The sequence below is a fragment of the Embiotoca jacksoni genome, unplaced genomic scaffold (genome assembly GCF_022577435.1).
Source record: "Embiotoca jacksoni isolate LCO1_2020_lvr unplaced genomic scaffold, fEmbJac1.0.p SCAF_10, whole genome shotgun sequence".
Classification (NCBI taxonomy): Eukaryota; Metazoa; Chordata; class Actinopteri; family Embiotocidae; genus Embiotoca; species Embiotoca jacksoni.
In genome coordinates, this window is record NW_027185230.1 from 17843931 (window position 1) to 17868334 (window position 24404).

Consider the following 24404-nt stretch of genomic DNA (forward strand, 5'->3'; position numbering starts at 1 on the left):
AGGCCAAACTGAGATAACCCTGATGATGTCATCAGTGGTCATTATGCAACTGGCTTTCAAAGGCTGTTTATGCTCTTAATGATGAGCCTACTGAACTTTGTGTATAAAATTATGGAGTTCCCCTATAAGGCTTTTGAATCCTAAAATTCTAGTATACTCACGTGTTTTTGTAGCTAAAGGCATTTCTACAGATTCTGGGAGGTAGAAAACAATTTTCAGATTATTATTTCCAGACCAATCACAATAACGGCTTCCACTTAAACTGATCGTGGCAGTTGGACACATAAACAATTATCTTTGCGTCTGGCTGAAGTCTTTGTATTTTGTGATTTTTATCCACTGTGTGTGCGGCATTTCCTGGCAGGGAAATAGTGTTGAATATGCCCCCTGCTGCAGCAGCTTTCCCTGTGGGAGTCAGGCATCATGATGTTAACTGCCAAACCTCCTGCTGCACTTTTGCCTACCCCAGAGTCTCCCTCCACGGGCTGTGGGAAAAGTACAAAAGTGATTAGCGAGGCACTGGAGAAGGAGGGAGAGCCGTCTGAAAATGGATCTTAAAGAGGGAAAAGGGAAAGAGACAGCCCACAAACAGAGATAAGCGAATTCATAAAGGCTGATTCATGGAGACAGTGAGGAAGTGGGGGGTCAAATTTATGTGACTGTCAAAGAGCAGATAAGTGGATCAGTAGAAAGATTTGGAGGAAGAGAAGTAAATAGAGGATTAAAAAAACTGAACGATAGGAAAAAGGATGAGATAAAGACTGGGAGATGTGGAGGCTCAGTAAAATTAAAAGTTAGAAAAAGTAAAAAAAAAAAAATATATAAGACTGAAAGATCAGACAAAAGAGAAAGTTACAAAAACTACCAAAACTAAAAAAAAAAAAAGTGGAACTTGTTTAGCTGACTGAAATGGGATGTCAGTGATTTAAAAAATAAAACGAAACAGATGACTGTGGTTTCTCAGAAGGCACACGGTCGATAGGGAAGAAAACAAAAAAAAAGACGTCATGTTAAAAATGGCTTTGAGAGTCAAAACAGTCCACTTCCCCTGTTTTACTGTAGTGGGCCAGCGCTGCCTGCAGTCAGACTGGGTGGCAGGGAGACGCGACCACTTGTCGCTGCCTCAGACCGATTTCAATCTCCTCCAATGTTATGCCCCTCCCAAATAACAATCCATTTGTGACTGCCTCGCTTTTCCTCTGTTTCAATGTAGAAAGCAGTGTAGGGGGCGCCTCGGCACCGCCGTGTTCCTCTCTTCTGTTCGTTCCCACATGATTTTCACCAGCCAACACTTGACTGGTTTATCAAGTGTGCAGTGTGGCATATAAAAGACGATATTATCTGGCTCCTAAAAGAGAGATTCTCTTTTGAGTTTCAGAATTTGAAACAATTCAAGTGTGTTAAATCTTTTGTGTTACAGCCCCATCTTTTCACTTTGTGTTAAGTAGACCCTATTTTTGGTAAATTGTGTAGAACGGGCTCCTATTGCAGTAAACAAAACCAAAAGAAAGTGTTTTGGGGTGGAAATCTTTACCGGGTACGCTGTATATTGTCTCTGGCCTTCAGCTCTACGTTACATAACTGTTTTCATCTCGTTCTAAATGTCAAATTTTCCAAATTATTTAAGTACATGATGATTTTAGTACATGACATTGTCATATAAATTTAAGATACTGACACTTTGCTGTGTCTTGTCTGAATTTCTCCTGAACCTCATCAGTGTGTGACCATAAGGTCGTGAGCCCTCTGTCCCAATGCTTTCCATTATGCAGCTGCATGAGCACTGAATGGCTCATTAGTGGTGGGCGAGATAAACGCCTCGTCAGCATGGCGACCACTTGTGCTCATGTCAACATGCCTGCTGTCTGCGAAGATAAGCCATGGCGTTATGTATTCTTATCTCGGGGTCTGTCTGTCTGCCCTGTTCACCCTGGGGCTGCACACAAACACAGGAAATGTACCTGTCCATCAGGGGAGAATTTGGGAGGAAAACTTTGGGTTGGTCAGTCGACTCACCTGTGAAGTCAAAGGTTTTAAGTCAGAGTGGGGTTAGAGAAACGTCTGGGTGTGCCTCCGATCTTTGGCAGCATGTTCTTTTTATAGCTTTACTCACTAGTCACTTTAATAAATGATCAGGCACGGCTGAACCAGCCCCATCTTCCCTGGCTGAATACCTCCGTTATGAAAAAAAAATTCTCAGCAAGAACCACTTCAGAGCTTTTTATGTTTTTTCCACAAACTTTTCTCTGAACCTTTCTTTTTTAAAAAAAACAAAAAAAAAACAACATTTGTGCAATCAGGATGATGATTTTAGAAAATAGGAAATTCTGTTGTACTTAACATTTTTTCCAAACTGAACATACACTGATTTCTGATGTGGTCAGTGCTGCACAATGAACAGTTGATTGTTGTATAACTGCAGAACTTCTTGATTCAGGCATTGGGTGGGTAGTTTTCCTGTTGATGCAGGTGCCACACCATTCAATCTATATTTAGAGAGCTGAAGTCTCTCTCGCGTGTGTGTGTGTGTGTGTGTGTGTGTGTGTGTGTGTGTGTGTGCGTGTGTGTGTGTGTGTGATGTGACAAGCGAATCCTCACTGGATTTGGACACTGGATTTTTCATTTGCTTGTATTTCTGTGATATGTCAGAAAGCAGAATATGACTCAAAGAAAAAGCCTCGGGACATCTGACAGATTATATTAATCTGCTCATATGCTGTAACTACAACAAATCCAACAGTCAAACTCGGGATACTTAATAATCGTTTCACAGATGCTGCAGGGAATGAAGTTACACTTGTCACAGAACTCTCCTCAGTTCAGACACTTCCATTAGTTAAACAGTGAAAATGAAATCATAAACTTGAAGCTGTCTCAGATCTCCCTCTGAGATGATTCGAAAACCTTTATGTCCTTAGAGATCTACTAAGTTTTTTTTACGACAACATAAATGTAAAATTATCCCCAAGGAAATACAAAGGAAATATACATTTAGTGTTTCTCAGCTGATCATAAGTGAAAATGTTAAAAACTTCGACACCATCAGAAACTAATATTTAGTTGCCGTCTAAAGTGTGTGTTAAAAGAGCTCTTCATAAATTCAGAAGTGATTGCCTCGCCAATTGTTTGTAGTGTTTTATTGACCCTTTTGTTCACACATGGATAGTGGACCATACCTTTGACTTCACCCACTTTATGTTTAAAAAGGTGTCAGAGCCTTCATTACTATGCCGCCCTCATAACGGAAAGCATTAATGTTTACTGGCAAAAATCAGTCAAGAAAAACAAGCTAATCTCTCTCGGTTGTACAGGAAGCATATGTTGTGCAAAGCTACATCAATCTCAAATGATTGGGAGCAGCCACTGTGCAATGAATCTCTTAACGCTCCAGTCTGCTTCGGCTGCACGCAGTTAGCATGAAACTTGCTAAATTAGTCTGTCTATCCACCAATTAACACTCGGATGATTAATTGTGTTTTGCTAGTGCTCTTTCAGTTTACTGGAGGAAAATCTAACCGCATAAAGAAATGGAAAAGAAGCACTGTACCCGGTAAATGATGGTGTCTGGAATATAATGGATCACCCAAGGGTACATATGAGCATCAGCGTAAAAATTATGATATATTATTCCAGCCTCCAGATGCTGCTTTCTTAAAAAGGACCACTAAATCCATATGATCAAGTTAATTTGCTGCAAAGAATATGGATGTGACATAAAGTGAGGCAGTGAACAACGTCACCGCCGGACTTGTTGTTCTGCCGGCTTCCGACAACGACGAGACGACGGACGAATGGCTCCCGGAGGTGTAAACAGAGCTAGTGTGAAGACAGGCTGTCTCCAGACCCGCTATCACATCCTCAGTTCCTCTCCAGCAAACACTGGAAGCAGGACTTGGCACACGAGTCTTAAGCTATTAAACTGACAAGACTAATCAGCAAATTCTTTTGGATAGAATTCCAGGACTTTCGAGGAGGTGGATGAGATGGTCAGGAAGCTGGTGTGTCGTATGGCGTGTGTAATGTGTAGTATGTCGGGGTGAGAGGCCAGGGGACAGTGCTGGCCCCTGCAGAGCACTGATAAGAGCTTGTTTACCTTCCTGTGGATGGTCAGGCCTCAATCTACAGTCGCGGAAACGCCGGGACAATAGGTGTGTGTGTGTGTGGGGAGTCGAGAGAAACTTGAGCCAGCCTTGAAGCTCCCCTTTTCCTCTCCGACTAACTGAGGACTGCTGACCCTCCCTCCCTCCCTCCCTCCCTCTTCCCCATCACGACTCTGTCGCCCGACCCTGGACACAAACAGTTTACTCTACCCCGAGGGACCATGGGAGACAGTTGGTCTTAACATTGTTTGCTGTCAGGGTTTCCCTTCTTGGTTTTTCTTCCCTCTCCTTGTCTTTCTCTCTTTGAAATGCAGCCACACCATCCGGCTGCAAAATCTTCATTTTGCATCCAAACTGGAGGCGAGTGGCTGATCCTCCACTCCACAGTGACTTACAATGAAGGAGGGCATGAAAGACAGGGCATGAAATCAAGCCTGCCAGCTTGCCTTCCCGAGGTGAATGAAAAGACAGCTAGTTATTGGGCTCAATCCCTTGAATGTAAATCAGCATTTAGTTAAGGTGTGATGGAAATCTAGGGCTCGCCACTGGCTGTAAATACTCAATGTGCGGACGATAGAAGTTGGAGCAACAGTGTTACACACTGTCGGACTCGGGCCTTTCTTTAATGACCCGTCAAAAAGCCTTTCTCTAAAATTTAAATGTATGAAAATTTCACAAATAATATTTATTTGTGGTGCTGAATGCAATTGAATAATTATTTTTATGTCGAGGCCATTTTTTACATATACTGCACTTAGAAAACTCTATAAATATGGAAAACATCAATCTGCAAAAAAAGAAAAAGAGAAATATTTGTCAGAATCTATCAAATGACATTAATGATACTTTCATTTTTGAAACTTCACCCATATTCAATGTTTCCATGACGTGAGTTGTTGTCCTCTTCGTGGTTTTTTACTGCTATGATCAGCATTTTGTCATTTTTATTTCTGCTGACCAATGAGATGCTGACACCCGAGAACATGTACAAAACAAAAAGTTAATTGAACTAAATGAACTGCACTTAAAATATGTAGATACTTCTGCTTTTCTTTGTAGTTACATACAGTCAGGAGGCACAGTTTTGCATTTCCAAGGCATGTGATACAAGCAAAGCATTTATACTAAAATACGCTGTACTGTACGAGAGTGATGCTTGACTAATGGTGGATTGAAGCGGGACTTGATCAAAATGATTTGAATGACAGCAGAAATATATATTTAAGATATATATATATATATATATATAAGAATGATTGGTGAGATGCAGAGTGTATACATTTTGGAAACTTCAATATGCTTTGATGCTTCTGGTATAAATGGACTTAAAGCAACAACATTTCATTTCCTTGCGTAAGACATTATGTTTTCCACTTGCAGCTCTCTACTTTTCTGTTGTAATACCAAGCAGGTTGTATGGTGGAATATTAGCATGAGGTAATGCCCGTGGTACTGCAGGAACATATACTGTACATTATTTAGCCAAGCTAATGCCACCATGGGTGTCCGAATTATAAAAACAAAATCGTAACGACATAATGTCATTTGGTCCACTCTCCCTGTTCTTTTACACATTGACAATCTACATGCTTAGATTACTGGTGGTTTTATTATATATAGTTGCCATCATAGATGTAACACTTAAATTTTTTTTTACTTTTGATTATTACAAAGTTTGTTGTAGTCTTAAAAAACATGAAAATTAACATGATTAATTCAACAATATAAGATGTTGTGTACATCCCATATAGACTGGACTTTACTAATGAAAGTCTGAGCTCTAGTTTGTGAGGCTTTTACCGCCACATCCATTCAACTCCGATGCAATCCACACTTTTTGCTAAAAAGGCTAATGTTAGCACAACATATCTGCAGCTCGGTCCTGAGCTAAAGCTGACAGATTGAAACTGAAAATGAGTGTAACGACATGAAATGCATTATGTTGAGATAAACATTACGAAGTATGCCTTATAAGACTGCATAAAGCAGAACAGTTAATATCAAGCTGATCCTAAGATGTCCTAAAATGGCCACAGTTGAAGTACTGGCTTAATGGTACCATGCACAATTGAACACATGGAAAACGGATGTTTGTCATTTGGTGAATCGGTCTCCTATCTTCTTCTGCAATGCCCTGGAGGTTAGGAAAGGAAGAGCAGATTGAACCTGGACACATGAAGGGATCAGATGGGATTTTTTTTGTTTGTTCACCTTGTTATTTACGACTCCTGGGTGCCTTAGGCCAGTGCAACACATGGTTTGTTATTATTGCTTGCAGATATTGTCTCAGTCCACAAAAATGTGCTCTCTTCGAAGGCTGACAACAAATTGATTATGCATTTTTGCTGTGTTGGTGTTAATTTTATAAGTCTGAAATTATATTTAATATGCCTGCAGTTAAACAAACATACCTTTTTAAGTCTGTGTTTATAATATGACAATTGGCAGTAGTCAGTTCAGGGACGTACATTCATTGGTATGTCATTAAGAGTTAAAGCTCATTTTATCTTTATCTTTCCTTGCATCTAAATAGAAATCATCAGCATTCATAAACATGTCTTCTCATCAAATGGGAAATGGAGGGAACTGATATAAGAAGATAAAGATGACAGGGAATGGAATGGCTCTTCTATAGCTCATTTCCCAGCAAACCACTTAGCGAGGCCATTGGCATTTCCTGGGTCAAGAGGGCAAAATTAATGTTCTTCATATCCTATGGTCACTCTTTAAAAAAAAAAAAGGAGACTAGTGACACGTATGTACACGCAAAAACACGTGCGCATTCTTACGCAGTCATTGTGATTTATACCGGGACCTCTCGAGCGACAGTCATGGGCAGTTGACTCTGTCACAGAAGAACAAGAGAGGAATAACTTTATGGATGTGGATATGGAGCAACACACATTAACAGAGGGGGGCCAGAATAACAGGAAACCAGCCTCGACCTCTGGGGCGAGACAGAAGGGGGGGGGGGGGGGCAAGGAGAATGGATGGCTCTCCATCATGATCTGCAAGAAAAGTTGCAGTTCAAAAAAATGAGCACACCTAAAGAGCAGTGTTTTTCCACAAATGGTACAGCCCCCTCAATCCACTAATTAGTTCGAAATATGTTCTCAATTTGACAAAAAAAAAAATCGAGACGTCATGGGACACGTACAAAAGATGCATACAATTTCCATAAATAGCCTCTAATTTTGTGTGAGACAAAGAAATTCAAAAAATTACATAACTGATCAAATTAACCCCAGCCCTCTTTTCATCTGTGATATTGTGGCTCACAGATGTTATAAACAAATAACTGAATCGAACCAATGACTCGGAGTCCAAAATACAAACCCAGTTTCATTGTGGCGGCACCAAAAGCAGAAGAAAGAGCTGGTTATGTAACGTGTTCTAGCCCCTTCTGCTTTGCTGTTGTTCTTGGCATTCATCGCTTTCTATCCCATTTTATCTCCGTCTCTGTCCACTGTTCCCCCACCGGTAGTGATGACATCGCCTTAACCAAGGCCTTTGATTAGTGCCCCCTCTAAATAAGGCACATCCGGTTAACTTTTCCAATCTTTGCAAGTTCCCATAAACCCCTTCGTCTCTATTCCCCCTTCTTTCTCATCTCCCTTACTTTACCCCACATTTCCTCTCTCTGTTGGATGATGGCCCGCTGAGTAAACAGACCAAATACATCATAAAAGTCAGTGGAGCGGCATGTCATGCAGCATTTGCTCACTAAATTAGTTGTTTCTGTTCTGATATCACACTTGCTCGCTTATATGCTTCAACATCAGCTGTTTTTAGGGGGATTGAAGCATGCATAAAGGATGCTTGGGCGTATATTGCTTATATTTATCTTACTCTGGATATGCATTTCAAATGTTTGGGTGCGGGACTGACTTCTGCCGATCCCACGAGAGGTCATTCCCGAGTAAAGCTGGGTTGGAGTTGAGCTTTGTCCTGAGGAGTAAATCCAGACTAGACTAGTCTAAGTCTGGTGGCTGTGAATGTGCAGAACCTGCACTGTGCCTCAGTCGGACTCTTTCATCTCCAGTCTGCAAAAGGAAGGAGGTGAGACAGGAAAGAGGTCCTTGATTGAGTTGGAAAAGACATCTGACCTTTTACACCATATTCAAACTCCAGAGTTCTTCTTGATGAAAGAGGAAGTTTGCTGGGGAATATTTTGTCCTGGGCAACTTCAGACAAGTTAAGAGGAAGCATGCACATGCGCACATTCAATCTAATCCAACACAATAGAACACACACATCACCCATCAACCAGGTCAAATGCCAGTCATTTATACCCAACCTCACCCATGACCGTGCAGCCTCAGCTCAATTAATTCAGGCTCCAGAGACACCGATCCCCAGGTTAAACAGCAGGCTCATAGCACAGAGCAGAATGAGTGGGCTTGATGGATGACTGCAGCCCGGCGTCCTGACATGTCTGATAAACGTGAACCGGCAGATCTGTTTTTAAACAATGTAGTCCTACCCGCACATTTAGCATCCCTACTCTGAGACCAGGGAAAAGCTTTCAAAATGATTAATAACAAATTTAGCCTCGTGCAGTCAAGGAATCCATAACATTACTGGGTTTATCTATCTGTTAAGTGAAGGCTTTTTGGCTTTCACGCATACTCTGTAGGTTTCCATTCACAGCCTGTTCATGTCAAAATGTGACCAGAATTGTTACAGATAGAGTTGAAATCTTGCATTACTTATCATGTGACACATAAGACTGGATAGTACGATGATTTCTGCATTGGTGTTGGAGGCAGCATATTTTTTTCTTTTTTTAAACTGTATCTTGATTATGCACTGCTGACTTTGCTTAACTATTTGTATTTGATTTCTTTCAGATTCAACTCAGACATGCGATCCGAAGGAGGTTAATGACAACCCATGGGTGTACGCGAGTGAGATGGCAATTGGCTGCTGGACCAGCTTTGTCAGAGATGACACGGCAGAGGTCCACATCCTCAACCTGAACTTTGCCACCCTGGTGAGCATGTCAAGGTTACACAAATGAGATGCTGAGCAACCAGAACTAATAGTGCAAATGTGAACAAGTAAAAAATCTGCTTGACGGGCAGGAAAATGTAAAACACCGAGCTATATTTCAATGGAAAGAAATACTTACAAAATACTTTCTTAACTTCTATAGTTGCAGTAAAATTAAGCCAGCAAATGAAACCTTCTGAGTAAATCAGGTAATTGCAATGCCACACTTCAACAGAATGTCAAAAATCAACGCTACCGCTATCTGTCATGCACAGCTTTCTTGTCATTTAAATCCAATATGCCATTGTTTGACATGGGTATGTTTTCGTCTGCTCATTAATCATACTTTTTAGTTGAGAGAACAGTATGTCAAGTCCAGTCATGCTGATAAGAAAGGAGCAGTGCACACATGTTTACCTCGCATTTCACACCTTTCTGATAATGAAATCTGTCAGTCATTGTTAGAAACACAGGGAATCCGTTTGGAGCTTAATGCTGAATTAAATTTTACTCTTATTTACAGAGTCTGTGGCACAGCATTAAATTCAAGTAAAGCCAACTGTGGAAGTTCAAGAAGGTGTGCAAGTATTAAAACTGCCCAGCTGCAGAATTTGGCATTGAGAAATTCCTAAATATATAATTTCTCCCAGCACCCTAAAATCAATTTTTTTGTGGAAGTTGAAGTCTAAAAATGTTCTACAGAAGTATGAGGGAGCTTGTTCCATTTATTAATGTCCTTAAATAAAAAGAAAGAGCTTCTTCAGGGATTTTAAAATCACTCCTAACAGTTGACCTTGAAGCTATGATCATTTGCTCTGAGTAAAGTTGTGCAAAGCTTTACAATATTGGAGGAGCAGTTTTGATTTTTTTTTTTTTTTTTTTTTTTTTTTTTTTTTTTAAACGGACTAAAACCTGAAATCCTCAAACAAAATTTTCAACATCAAGTGTTTTTGATTTATATGTGATGATGCTGTTGTATCTTCTTCTCCAAAGGTTTTCACGACTTACTTACATACTTCGGTGTATGGCTCATTTTTTTTATGCTTTTGAACCCAAAAGTAGGATTCAAAATTACACTCAAGCATTCAACCTAATTTACATTTTGCATTTCTTGACTATTTTCCTAAGTATTTGGGACACTTGTTCAGTGTCTCTCCCATCAGTGTATATATCTCTGTCATCTGCATACATGAGGATTTCAACCCCATCACACACAGATTGTAGATCATTAATGTACAAACTAAACATCAATGGCCCTAGTATTTAGCCTTGTGGGACTCCCATGGTTTTGACGAATGACAATGACGATTTTATCCAATTTAGTATGTTGTTTAGAGATTATTTTTGTTTGCTTAGTAAGAAATGTGGAATGATTAACTGTGTAGAAGGCCTTACGTAGGCCAAAAGGCGCATCTCTCAATACCTGCTGTTGCCCAAAATTAGCCATGATGACTTTAAGGAAATATTTTTTTTTAGATATTCTAGCAATTACTTTTCCTGTAACTTCTGTAAGAATCAAAGAGTGTCCTGATAGGTCTGTAGTGTCTTACTTCCCAACTGTCTTCTATTTTGTATACATCGGGAGCAACTCGGGGTTCAGTGTCTGGCCCCAGAACACTTTGGCATGCATATAGAAGGAAATTGGGATTGATCCGCCAACCTTATGATTAGTGGGCAACATGCTCCGTCATCTAGTGGAAACAGCGGTTTCCCCCTGCATCCAGACATTATGCTGTAGTAAGTCAAATAAATGTAATTCCCAAATTGTCAAACTATGTCTTACGATTGTCTGTAGAGCAGGAAAGGGTAGAAAAGAGCAGGCCTTTGTGACAAAATATATTTTAACATGTCATAATCTGTGTCCTACTCTGAAAAGATAAAATCTCTGCTGTGAGAAAGACGTACTGTGTAGAGACTGAATCCTAAAACCGTGCGGATGACCTGGCAGAGATGGATTGTAGCTCTCCTGTGTGTACACGGGCGGATTTCAAATGAGCAGCAGCTGGGTCAGTAGGTGAGCAGGTCATGTGATGAGCTAAGATGGGGAAACTCAATAGTGACGGTTGGCAGGCAGGCAGAAGAAAAATAACAGGTTGAGAACGCCTTAACAAGATATCAGTATGCACCACCTGAACAGTTATCAGATGAACTACTGGCAGAAACGTCTGGAAGGAAGAATAGCGCAACTGATATGGGAATATGATTTTGTCAGTATACATTTTACTAGTTTTGTACAAACTAAACCTGGCTCTGAAGTAAATAATCCCACAATACCAAATTTGAACACACCCACACACTCCCCATGTCCAACTTCTATCAGACAGATAGCTCGCTAACCATTAACACATGCCAAACAAGACAGAAAGATAAAATTTCCCAATATGTCATAGTTTTTTCAGACTTCTGTAACAGCCCATGAATTTGGCTGTGTGTTTTAGATCATTCGTTTTTTTCCAGCTAAACAAACACACATAATTGCTGATAGTGTATTGGCTCATTTTGATTTTCAAACTTTTAGCTTTGGGAAATGACACCGGAAAGTAACTCCAGAAAACTTTTTATCTTTATGTTGTTATTGCCGTGCCAGACCTCATTTTTCACTGTCCAACATTGTCGGTCAGCTCACATTACTCATTTCTTTATCAGTGTGCTCTCTTTGTTTGCTTCGTCTGTTTGTTCTCACTTAGAGTTCTTTATGTAGTACTTTCACATAACTTTTGTTGAGCAACTGCTGTTTATGGATTATCTTTTTTTTTTTTTTTCCCCCCTCTATTGGTTATTCTTCCTCATTTGGAGGAGATTATGAGGAGCAGAAGCAGGTGTGGGCCGTCTAGTTAAAACACTGTCACAGGATGGCGCAATACGATGTCTGCCTGCCCATCCATCACCTCTTTCAAATTAATAAGAGCACCCAAGGTCCTTCCCTTCAGCCGCTTCTAGAAGAGCTGCAGTGAATCCTGTCATATTTTTCCTCTTCAGGGAAATCTTCACCAGTAAACTAAACTGACTAAATGTGATTTTCAAGGATATCTAGTTAAGGTTTTATGACACAAAAAGGCAGATTAGCATACTGATTATTAGTATTTTATGCAGGTAAGCCTCTCTGATCCCCAGGTTTGTATGAGGTGCATTTCCTTACTCAGTTTTAAGTAAGATTGCTTACATTGTGGCAGCAGATCATTGTCTTTGCCTCGGAGACTGGGTTACTGGCTTAAATGTTGCTGAACTCCTTTGCCAAGTCTTTAGTGTCATTTAATGGACTATAAATCATAAGAAAGTGCAGTTTGATGACAAAACAGATTTAAAGCATATTAGGCAGGAATTGGCCTTTTATTAGGCCTGAAGAGTAAAATCAGACACATTATGTTCCGTAGGAAAAAAGGAAAATTACTTTCCAGGAAGGCAATTGCAGTATGTAGACAGACTGGTGCATGCTCTCTTATGAAGATGCATGTAGTTGACCTCTCCCTGGGGTTTGTGGGAGTTCACTAAAGGAATTTGGCTTTGGGTTCTTTGTGATGCAATGGACAATATGCAAGATGTGTCCTGTTCTCTTGTGGGACTGAGTGGATGCTTTATCACATCAAATGAAAAGACGAAAGTGAACACCAGATCTCTTAACGCAGACCCCTTATCTGTTCTTGACTGTCTGTTTAGAAAAAGAGTTTCTTGTAAACACAGTGGAAGGGGAACATATTCATCTCTTGCCAAACCGTCCACTCAGAAGGGAGGCTTGCTCTTGCCGCCACCTTTCTTTGTCCTTTAAATTTTCTTATCACCTTCTTCCCCAGCCCTTTATTTTCATACTGATTTACAACCTGCCAGGGACAGTTGACTCTCACAGTTTGACCGCACAAAGAATTATAGGGGGAACATCAAGGGGCTGCGCAGGCCAAGAGAATTCATTGGGAGGAGCTGCTTGTTTGGGGCCCATTGATGTCACACGCTGGCTTTGGTAGTCAGGGTCTTGGCACGAGGCCGAGACTAGACCAATGGAGCCAATTCAAGTTAAGGGAGAGAGGCAAAAGAATAACTGGAAACTGCATCAGCAAAGGCCCTGCAAAAAAAAAAAAAATGCTCTCGAGAAAAGAAAAGAAAAATGTCTGAAAAGGAAAACAATTGTATCTTGAAAGCACAGGAAGAAAAGTGGCTAAGGTGAGTGATCAGGGTCAGAGTTCAAAATGGAAGAATGAGAGTGACAAAAGGATGAAGGGAAACTACACAGAGACACAATGAGGCTCATTAGAAAGGAGTATTTAAGGAAAGCACCACTGAGTTATCTTTGTATGAAAGTCAGCAGGAAACGCCATTCATTCAGTCGCTGTTGGTACAGGCAACACAACTGATTTATAAACCGAGTGGTGTTTTTGGGAAGATGCTCTATTTCTACATTTTAAATCTGAAAAGTTGGAAATCATGTCCCTTCTAGTTTTGTCTGTCAGGTGTCTATCGCTATTCTTTTTTTTTTGTTTTGTTTCTATAATAAATGTTCAGCACAGAAAATGGAAAGTGAGTGTCTTATCAAAATGCCGTTACCGCTGTCTCTTTCACACAGTATCACACACATTATACATGTGCAGGCACAGACTCATGGCGAACATATACAGCAGTATCTCATATTTTACACTCGTCTCCTCCAGTGTCCCCGATAACTTGCATTATATATCTGTCAGCCCATTATTTTTCAACACCCCTCCCTCATATTTTTTTTATTTTTTTATATTATTGTTTCACTCCCTGTGTCTTTCCCAGTTCTTTCATTTTTCTTGTCGCAGGAATTCAGAATATCCAGACTAATCAATGTAGAGTCTTTGCATCGAAGACAAAAAATACGTGTGATGTTATTATGATGGACAGAGCAGAGGGCTTGAATATGTAAAAGCTTTAGATACTGCTTCTTCGTTCTTGTGGCAAAAACGTGCAGCGAACATGTCACTTTTACAAATGATCCTGACTTCTGGTCTTTCCACTGACAAATGTCACCATCTTTTCACCTGGGAGTGCACTGACCCTTTTGGCCATTGTTTTTGAAAGAAGGGCATGAACACATTTATGTGGTGCAAAAGTCATTATGCAAAATCCAGGATGTCCTAGACACTGATGATAATGTGTGTGTGTGTGTGTGAGAGAGAGAGAGAAAGATCCCTCTGTCGATTGCACTCGGTGTGCAAGTCTCTCTTTTAAAATGCATCTGTGTTTGGCTCATAGGCAATTTGTCCATGGTCTCCTTAGACCTAATTTGCTCTGTGCGCGCCTGAAAATTTCCATAGCTCAGTCCTGAGCTCATCACAATTCTTTTGGATCACGCTCCGGCAACATCAGGTAGCAAGTAAATGAATTTAATATTAGGGATTCACACTGTTTCCCCAGCATGCTCATTGTCTCCCCAACAGGCCTCTTCTGAAAACAGCCTTCCGCCGAATAAACACGATATAACAGAATATTTGGTGTCAAAATGCATCACAGATGGAATGAAGCAGAAATTTGCATTCATGAATCTTAACTTCCTATAAAAGCCTCACTGGAGAGAGCCTCCCATGTTTTTGTTTTGTTTTTGTTTTTTTACATTTTAAAGCTGTTGTTCGTTTCTAATGCATTGAGTCATAAAATTGAACAGATTGCAAATCCATGACTCTTTCACTTTTCTAAACCCAATTATCTTGGGACTCTTACAGAAGTACAAGTAATTAGAACTGGAATTTATTGGAATTAACTCAGTCTTGGAAAAAAAAATAACGTCTAAACTCAGACTTATTATTGCACAGTGAAAAGGCTTACTCACCACCACTTACAACAATAAAATTCCACAGCACCAGCTTTACCCCACGCACATGTTGAGCATTAAGGCTGATTCATAGTGACTGTGGTGGTGATTTAGAAAATCACATCACTGTTGTGTTACACGGGTTGAAGTATGGTTGATGAGATATTACAGTATGTGCTAAATTATGTTAGTGGGGTTTTATATACAGGAAGCTGTATAACAATCACCAATGTTAATCATATGTGAGATAGTTGGTTGCCAGTTAGAAGAAACACAAAACATTATAATAAATAAACTGGTTTTTTTTAATAGTAATTTTGAGTGACATTGGTTTTCCCAATAGACTGTTTCCAATAGTGTTAATACTACAAAGACATACAACAAGAATAAAACAAAAAAAAATGCAGCTCTTTGTATGTCAGGTAAATGATTCTAATGAATAGCTTTTCATTTGCTTTCGACTTGTTTCCCCCTTTTGCACTGAATAGAAATGTAATAATAGAAGCAAGCTGCATTACCTCATTAATGTCTGTGTCAATACGAAGGCAGACAGCAAAGACCGCTTCCTTCCTGCCTACCTCTTGTATGAACCCTCCGCAAATGACTGGCACAGCTTTTTCCAGAGATGCATGTGTTGACATTTCACAGTTGCAAAAACAAGGAGAATTGTCACAAACTTTCACTGATTTGTGCAACAGTGAAGAATCAAACTTTAGCACATTTAAACTGCAGTTGAAACTATTTTTAAACTTGGTGTTGCAAGCGAAATGTGTTCCTGCTCTGTCAACTTGAGGTCTGTTAATGAAATGACCGACGGGGGAGGTTTGCAAATTGGCGATTAGCTTTACAACAAAATGTCTCAAAGTTGGTATATTGGCAGATTTGGATTCTGTGTAAAACGGTCATTTTCTTTACCATATTCATGATAGATGGAGTCTCCAAACTTCTCATACAATTTATAAATTCCTTAAATCACATGGTCACGACTTTTACAATTTGTGCACTTCATCGCTGGATATTTGTCATTGTCTACTTTATTCATCCTAAAGAATCCTGCAGATTTCTCCTCATGCTGTGCTGTATGATAGCACAATTAAAAAAATATGTAATAGCAGCCAGATGTGTTGTCTGAATCACTTGAAAGATTTTATAGGCTTTTTTTGCATTTTGTTTTTACTACTTTGTCTGTATAACACATCAGAGACTCGGTGTGGTACACTTATCAGAAAACTTATTACAGACAGCACAGCAGCTCCCATATGGCTTTACAGTGTGAGTAAATAATCATAAAACTTGATTGCTTTGTCTTCTAATCAGTCCTAATGTTCCACCTGGAGACTCTTAATACCTGCAACACTTTCAAACACTCCAAATATTTTTTTCTTTCAGACAGAAGTTGTTAGAGGCACCATACGTATGTAAATGTACAGTGAATACAACTTAAATGAAACGGTGCCATGTTTCATTCTTATCTTGGAAAGAGGTAACATTTTAGTAACCTTCCTATTTTTTTTCCTACACAGCATTCCATGTTCTCCATCAACATGACCAACGTGAAGCCAATGAACCTTATCGTGACATCGCTGGACAAGGTTTACGGTCTATGCAACATCAACAAAGAAGTTCACATTTACGTGAGTAATGATCTCTGTGTTTCCATATGAACTTTCAGGCTTCTGCTCACACCTATCATTCTGGGTGTGTATTGCGCAGATGTGTGCACAGCACTTGTTGTTAAAGGTAATTAAAATGTGACTTTGTTAGTCTCTTTTACAATATGGGATTTCACATACTGTATCAACTGGCTACTAGGTTGTTAAACAATTACGAACTATTGTTCTTATCTTATTGCTTCTGTATGCTGCTGTAGCGAAAAAAAAATTCCCCTCGGGGATTAATAAAGTAACTACCTAACCTAATCATGATCAATTATAAGGTTGTGAGGACACCAGTGTAAGTAGGTTTTCAATAATGTATAATTTTCACATCTCTCCAGATGTACTGAGCTCCTGACTGGTGCCAGCTGTTTTACATACAGTCAAACTGACACAGCTGGGCGGCTCTCTGGGTCTGTTTGGGGAGACAGTGAGCCACGTTGATTTTCTATGGATATTCCCCATTGGCTTCTCCGTAAGAGGCAGTTTATGTTTAGTTTTTTTACTATCCATACTATAAAATTGGAAAGAGAAGTTTTAGGGTGGTCAGTAACGAGAAGGGCTGATGGCATCGGCTGTAAAATTAATGTTCCAATGAAACTGGAGATCCTGACTTTTATACACTCTTCTATATCTGTGAATGGAAGCCAGGAAGCCCACAAAACTTTTATTTGGCTGCTTGTTTTAAATGGTGTGTTAATACTGTTATGAGGACAGAGTGTTGCAGAGGTTACTTTTAAAAAAAAAAGAAAAGAAAAAAAAAGATAATAATTAAATAAAGTTAATCAAAAAGGATTGAGTTGTCCAAATAAACGAGATTGCCTCAAACTGGGATATTATATCTAAATATGTTACTGATGAAAGGGCTCATTTCTGAATGAAGATTGTTTCAGTTTGTTCAAGACCTGAACGGCAGTAACTGTAGATACAGGACACTTATCCTCTTCAAAGCTTATAATACCATTGATTAAACCAATATTAAAGCCTTTTTCAGCATCTCCTGTTGGTAAAGACCTTGTCCCACTCACTGCAAATCTTGTATAAGCTCATGACTGCTCTTCATTTTCCAAATCTTATTGCTCAATGCACTTTCAGACTGAACATGTAAAATGTGAAAATGTGCTGTTTCGGTGCACCAGTGTCAACACACATTACATATTTTCATTTCCAAGGATGTTTTTTTTTATTTTTTTGTACAAATGACTGTTGTGTCCCCTTGGACTGATGGATATGTTTTTCCTACTTTAGAGGTAGTCAGTGTCAGCTCATGCCCTCGAATGAGATTTGAAACTTCCTTGGGAGGAAGAAGCACAGCGGATATTTTATCATTTTTATTTCTTTCCACAAACTTAAATTATCTGCTCTAAAGTTTTTACACTCTTGGATTGTTCGCAAAAGTTGAACTGAAGAAACAATTCAAAATTTGCCAGTCGGTGGCCCAAACTGTAAAAACATGCAAAAAACGCATACACGAAATCAAGTCACAATGACAATATGTTTATAAGGATGTCAACAGTTAGTGATATGCTGACAGCAGTGAGACACCACATCTTGTATCATGTCCTGTCGAGAGGCTTGACAACATTGCCTGTGACTGCAGGATGTTTTTGTGGGATGAGCTGTATCACTGGGGGATAATAGTGCTTTACTGCAGATTGCAGTGGAAGAGAATCAGCATCTGTTCAGCATCTGAGAAAGTACGTCACCAGCTTGACAGCTTGGCTCCATGTCACGGCACTCGTGGGCCTCCCAGTGCTGACCTGAATACACGGGGTCGTTATAAAAACACACTGGAACAGCAACTTTTTTTGCCTATAAAGTCTTTTGAGCGTCAATATTTTGTCAATGTATAATGTAACAGGTTTTTTTTTTTTACATTTTATACATCGAGCAATATATACGATATGTTTATTTCATTTTTGTTTTGTTTATTTTAGCACTTTTGAAATAAACAACCATAAAGCTGCAAATATGCCACATAAAAAGTATGATAAATAAAAGTCCAGAAGTAAGTATATAATACTGATTTAACTATATAGATATACCTAATATACATCATTTTTGCATAGATCACCTTTTATGGAGCCTAAGTTATTGATGAGGTGGAGCCCGTTTATGGACCTGGCATTTTACAGCTACAGTATAACAGCAGTGACTGTTGGGGAAAGAAGACAGAAATCAGAAAGTTCTGTAATCCCTAGTCGACATTTCTCTCAAAAGGAAGGCTCCTTGAACGTTACTGGGAGCCTTCAGCATTTCGAACTGATTCCACAGATACTAATTTGAGTTAAATTCCTCCGTAGTCATTAAAAAGATCTTCCCGTCCTGCTTTTGAGTCCTTCCTGGTCTGCCTGTTTCTTTCATAACTGGCTTTCCTGCTTTTATTTTTGTGGTTTCCCTTCACACTATTTTTGATCCTTCGTCAATCATTTATTCATGCAGGAAGGCCGATGACTCCCTCAGGCTTACTCGGCTTTCACCATTTTTGTTGTCTTGCTTTGTGACGCACGGGCCTGCACACAAATAGTCACGCATACTAGACAGGTTGAGAGGGATTCTTTTTTTCTCCTTTTATTTTAAAACAATAGTCACTCTTGATAATCACTAACAGGTTGATTTAAAGTAGCTACAGTTCTCACAAAAACGATCACTGTTTTCATTGCAACATCATTTAGCTGAAATGTTTTGAGGTATAAAACATCTGTTGCCCGTTTTCACTCCTGTTCCGGATAACCATCGGCACAGTAGTGACGGGAACACTGATGAGACAAAGGAGGCTGAGTAGTCGCTGAGTCAGAATCCAGTAAGGATGTATCGCACTGTCCATGTGTTACGCTTTCTGAAGCTCAAAAATAAATAAATCACTTATTTAAAACAAAGTACAAAAAGGTTCTGACCAAATAACATAAATAATGAATAATGAAATAAATGCGATAAACAAAAACATTTCTTTATCGTTGATCTTGCTTTTCTGGTAAAGTACTGGCTCTTTTGGTGAAAGTAGATGTTCTTAAGCATCATTGGGTACAAGTGTTCATGGTATGAAGAGGTGCAGTGCTTGTACAGCACTTTATTCTCCTTTTCAGCCTTTGGAACACCAAAGAAGAAAAGAAAACGAATCGGCATAGAAAAAAACCTCACTGAACTTTGAGCCCAAAATATAACTGGAGCACAAGTTTTTTTCTTCTTTAATTGCTATTATTTAAAGACATTTTTATATGTTTTTACTGTGTAGAAGCCTACTGTAGACAATTCCTGCTCACTACTCCCGAGTCCTTCTCCTGCCTTCTTGTTTCTGTATAGCTTAATGTAAACTCCATTATTTCCCATTGGCCCAGACGAGGAAACAGCAGTGTCTAGTCGATGGGATAGATGTATATATTTATACTGTGTATGGAGCCAGATTCCAGCCGACTGTGGTGACGCACAGAGCTAAAAAAGGTCCCATTTCCTGGCCCCACTCAGGAAGCAAAGGAAAGACCATGGCTCCAACAGGGTTGTGCAACTGGGCTCGTGGACACTTAACCATAATAAACATTTCTTTTTAACTGGGCACTGCTGAGAGAATAGGGGGAGTGTTGGGGGGGGGGGGGGGGGGGGTAAGAAAAAGTACTAGAGGAGAAGGAGAAAGATGGGCATTCGTGTTGAGTAGAAAACACAAACTCTAAGCAAGTGTGAGGTAATTATAAATACATATGAAGATGACTCACTTTGCTCTGTGTTGTTGTGGTAATGTGTGACACACACTCGTGCCTCTTGGGACCTGATTCTGATTCTGTTCTTTATTCAAGTTGTATTTAATTAAACTAATAGGTATGTTTTGGCTCTTTTCCCCCCCAGGTAAGCAGTAATTCCACAATTGACCTACGTACTAATGGCAACTTGGGAAGCAATGTCCACATACTACACATCCCCACTCAAAATGAGGAGCTGGTCAAATGGGCGAAACAGAAATTTGGGGGTGTGACTTCGTTCACGACGATCCGAAATCCGATAACCATCACATTGACAGGAACACGAGGTGAGATGTAATTGTTTAACTTCTCTTCATGTGTGCATTGCATCACCAGGATTCCTCCTGTTAAGCATCTTGTTGGCTGTATCTGGCAGGCTGTGCAGAGATAATTGCTGGTATCGTGCCATACACATGAAATGAAAATGCACGAGAGTGTTATAGAGTTCCATCACATCACAGCAGTACTGTAAACCACTTTCTACATGCTTAAAAGTGTTCCAGATTTATAAACCTTGAGACAATGGTCGTTATCTAGCGAATGCTATCTGCCTCTTGGTTTGGTTCTGAAACAGGGTGTTTGGTGCTGAAGAGAACAAAGTAATTACACACCATGCAGCTCCAGCTTACATAACTCAGGAGAGAGTCTGCAGTATAGTAATCAAGGATGGATGCAGTGCTGCTTCCAGAGCTCTCTTGGTAATATTCATCTCTAACCTTCTCTTATCTGAAGTGTGCATAAAAACCCTTTCTGATGAAACCACTGAAAAAAAACCCCTGTAATGCAGACTAGGAAGAAGCATTCAGATCCTTTACTTAAGTGTCCATGCAGCAATGTAAAGATAATCCATTACAAGTAAAGTCCTACTTAAGGATACAAGTGCACAAGTATTTTCAGCAAAATGTAGTCACGGTGTTAAAGTACAAGTGCTGGTTTGGTCCCTCCGACTGGAATATTGTTAAATATGAAATCATTAGATTATTAATACTAAAGTATCAGTGTGCAAGCAGCATGTTGCTGTTGCAGCTTGAACTACTTTATATTCAGTTTTATATAAAGGGAAAGCAGACTAATCTGAAGGGTCGTCAGATGATTACCGGTACTGAAAGAAGAATAAACAAAGTTCTGATCCAAAAATCAGTTTTTAGTTTTTGGACTTTTTCTCTCATCTTAGATTCTTTTGGTGAGATATTGGATCATTTGAACATCTATTGAAATGAAGCCATGAGAGAAGTTCAGAAGGAGTAATCACGGTTTGGTGGCGCTCTTAACCACTTGGACACATCTGAAATGTGTCCTCAACCACAAACTGCTTTTTGTAAGACATCAGAGGCTAAAAAAGTGGTTGAATCTTTAACCATGTTTTGTCGCCTGTTTTAAAAGCTAAAAGTTATATTATCAATTGTGTCAAATCGTCATCGTAAAAGTAACTTCAGCTGCCAAATAAATGTAGTGGAGCAGAAAATACAAGTTTAAAGTAGCATCAAATGGAAATACAATAAATAATACAGTGAAGTACAAGTACCTCAAAATTGTGCTGAAGTGCTGCACTTGAGTAAATGTACCACTGTTGTACTGAGATGAAGCACTGCACCACGCACCATAGAGCTTTTGGGGTTTTTACAGTTTATCTTTCATAGACAGGATTTTCTATCACTAAATGCCATCAATGCATTCATTTCCAATACTTTCCTGAGCATTTGTAGGAAAACAAGCCGGAGGAGTTTAAAGCTTAAATCAGCAGCTACTGATTTAAAAGCTCCGGAAACACTTAAAACTGCTGCAGGTTTTTTTTTTTTTTTTTTTTTTTTTTAACTCGATACAAGCTTTCTATTACAGTAAATCTCAAGTAGTCAGTGAAAATATTTGGCTTTGGTAAAGTAAAGTGCTGGGGACTTAAATCACCATTTTCAGTATTGACAAGATGTCATTGCATACGACAGAACATTTGGAAAGGGAAGGAAAGGACAAATGGCCACTGATGCTGAAGATGGAGGCACAAAAACACTATGATTTAAAGTGAACATTCATGGCTGAGTGAAGGCTGGACATTAATGATATTTTGGGATGGTATTGCCAACAGCAGTCGCGGTGGGATGCTCGGTGCAAGCGCAATTATTTCCTCGAAAAGCCTCCTTGAGGCAGTCTGAGCCAAAGCAGAGCTCTGACATGGGTTTAAAAGGAAAGGGGCAGCGGTGAAATAGTGGAGGCTGCTTTTATGTCTTTTTCAGTATTTTTAAGAAATTTAGATTTAACTTCTCTTTTCATGACTCACCATCCTTCTGCAGGTTTATCAACTACAGGGAGTTACAGTCAGTGATAGGTCAAGTTTCCTGTGAGACACTGGCCTATTGTTCTTTTTCAGTTTTAAATGTCTTGTTTAAATTCTAAGGAAAATAATGTTTTGTTTTTTTTTAACTACTTTTAGTTTTAGCTAATGTTTTAGATGACTCATAGTCCACCAGGATGTTGTAATTACTCAGGCTGTGGAACAGCTTACATCGTTATTTGTGTTATATACCCTTTGGCCTGCATCGAGGTGTGAGGTCAACTTGCGTAGGCCTTGTTTGTAGGTGGTGAAAAAGTCTCGCCCGCAAAAGTGTGTTCTCCATTTCAAGGCTCGCTGAGCAGCTGAATAGAAAATATGTGCATTTCCCTCAAGTTTCTTCAGCGTCTTCGTGTGGTTTCAAATTCCTGCCAAGCTATTGTGCAAAAGACAAGCGTTAAGCAATGTTAAGGAAATCACTTCCAAAATCTAGTTACCCAAATAAAAGCCAGAGACGAATTGTAGTGACCAGAACCAGCGTGGAGTGTGACTGGACCCTGGCGGCACCGTAGCAGCCAGCTTGAATTCAGTTCGTGTACTTCGATGGTGCCATTTTTTTTTTTTTTTTTTTTTTTTTTAAGAGTGGAAAACAAAATAAATCAAAAACCCTTCCTGTAAGATAAGCTGCTTCTTCTCCACATGGACTCTCTTTGCTCCAAACACTCTTGGCTCAGATATACTGATGTGTTTTTCACAATGTTGAGTTTACGTGGGTTTTGATGTGATGTGATGTGATGGTGCTTCGTGAGGTACTTTAGAAAACCTATATCCATCCACATTTCTGGCAAAGTGTTTTGAAACAAAATGTGTGAAAATTTTGGAGCACTGCTGCCACTTGTTTCATGGTGTTATGCATTTGGAAAGAATTTTATAACGTGTATGTAATATCTACGGTGATGTGAAATTTTGTTTCACGCACAAAACAAATGAAAGCATGCTGATGGAAAATGAATGTTTGTGGTTTTATAGGCATCAAACCTGGCTCTCCTGACTGTACACTTGAAAATGAAGATGTGTCAGAGAAGCAATTTCTAAATATTGAAAAGATCTCGTCTTCGTTCAAATCTTGCTCCCCACCTCACCAAAACCGCAGTGAGAACGCCGAGCTCCACATCATTAACATCCCAGAGAATTCCAGCATTCGGTAAACCTCGAAACATTTGATGTATTTCTTTGCGATCTTTGTTGGCATAATTTCTCTCGTAATAATTCGCTCTTCATGTCACAGCAATGTATTGCTGCGTGTGGACACGAAGGAGACCAGAGTGTTCCTGAGAGGACCTCAGGGCACCACGTGGACCTTCCTCAATCTACAACACACCCAGTTTGGTGTAAGTCCACATATACAACTCCATTAGTCCAAGAAGTAGATAAAACACAGACCACATGTGAGATACAGTTTATTAAGAGGACAAAGATTCCACTCTGTGCGAGCACATTGTTGTCAACAGTGTAGCACAGCTCGCTTAATAACACAGGTAAATGGTTTTGTACACATAATTAGCTTTCCCGTGCCTGGGAGGTTGTGCTCATTATTGAGTTAATACTTGTACACGAGAGTCTCTAAATTATTACTGATTTATTTGAACTTCTCCACTTTCTCTCCTCTCCAGTCTAACAATGACATCCTGCTGCCCGCCTTCACACAGAGAATCCCACCGTTATTTACACTGTACAGCGACAATGCAGAAGATGTGCAAAGGAAGACTCTTGATCATTTTAAAGCCGCTACCTTCACCAGCTACACTGAAATCCGACTGGCGGACACCATGATTCAGTTGGTTCTTGGACAAAAAGACAACATCCCAAACAAGGCAATGACAAGTAAGAAAG

The 24404-nt window shown here is 39.6% G+C and overlaps 1 protein-coding gene across 1 annotated transcript in view; it reads left to right on the forward strand.

The window, feature by feature from the left end:
• eng (endoglin) overlaps positions 1-24404 on the forward strand; it is a 39825-nt gene that overhangs the window by 6727 nt on the left and 8694 nt on the right. Inside the window, exons 3-8 of the mRNA XM_069171470.1 lie at positions 8951-9093; positions 16380-16490; positions 20352-20532; positions 23541-23715; positions 23800-23902; positions 24185-24395. Coding sequence (XP_069027571.1) covers positions 8951-9093; positions 16380-16490; positions 20352-20532; positions 23541-23715; positions 23800-23902; positions 24185-24395 — 924 coding nt within the window. The remainder of the gene's footprint in view (positions 1-8950; positions 9094-16379; positions 16491-20351; positions 20533-23540; positions 23716-23799; positions 23903-24184; positions 24396-24404) is intronic.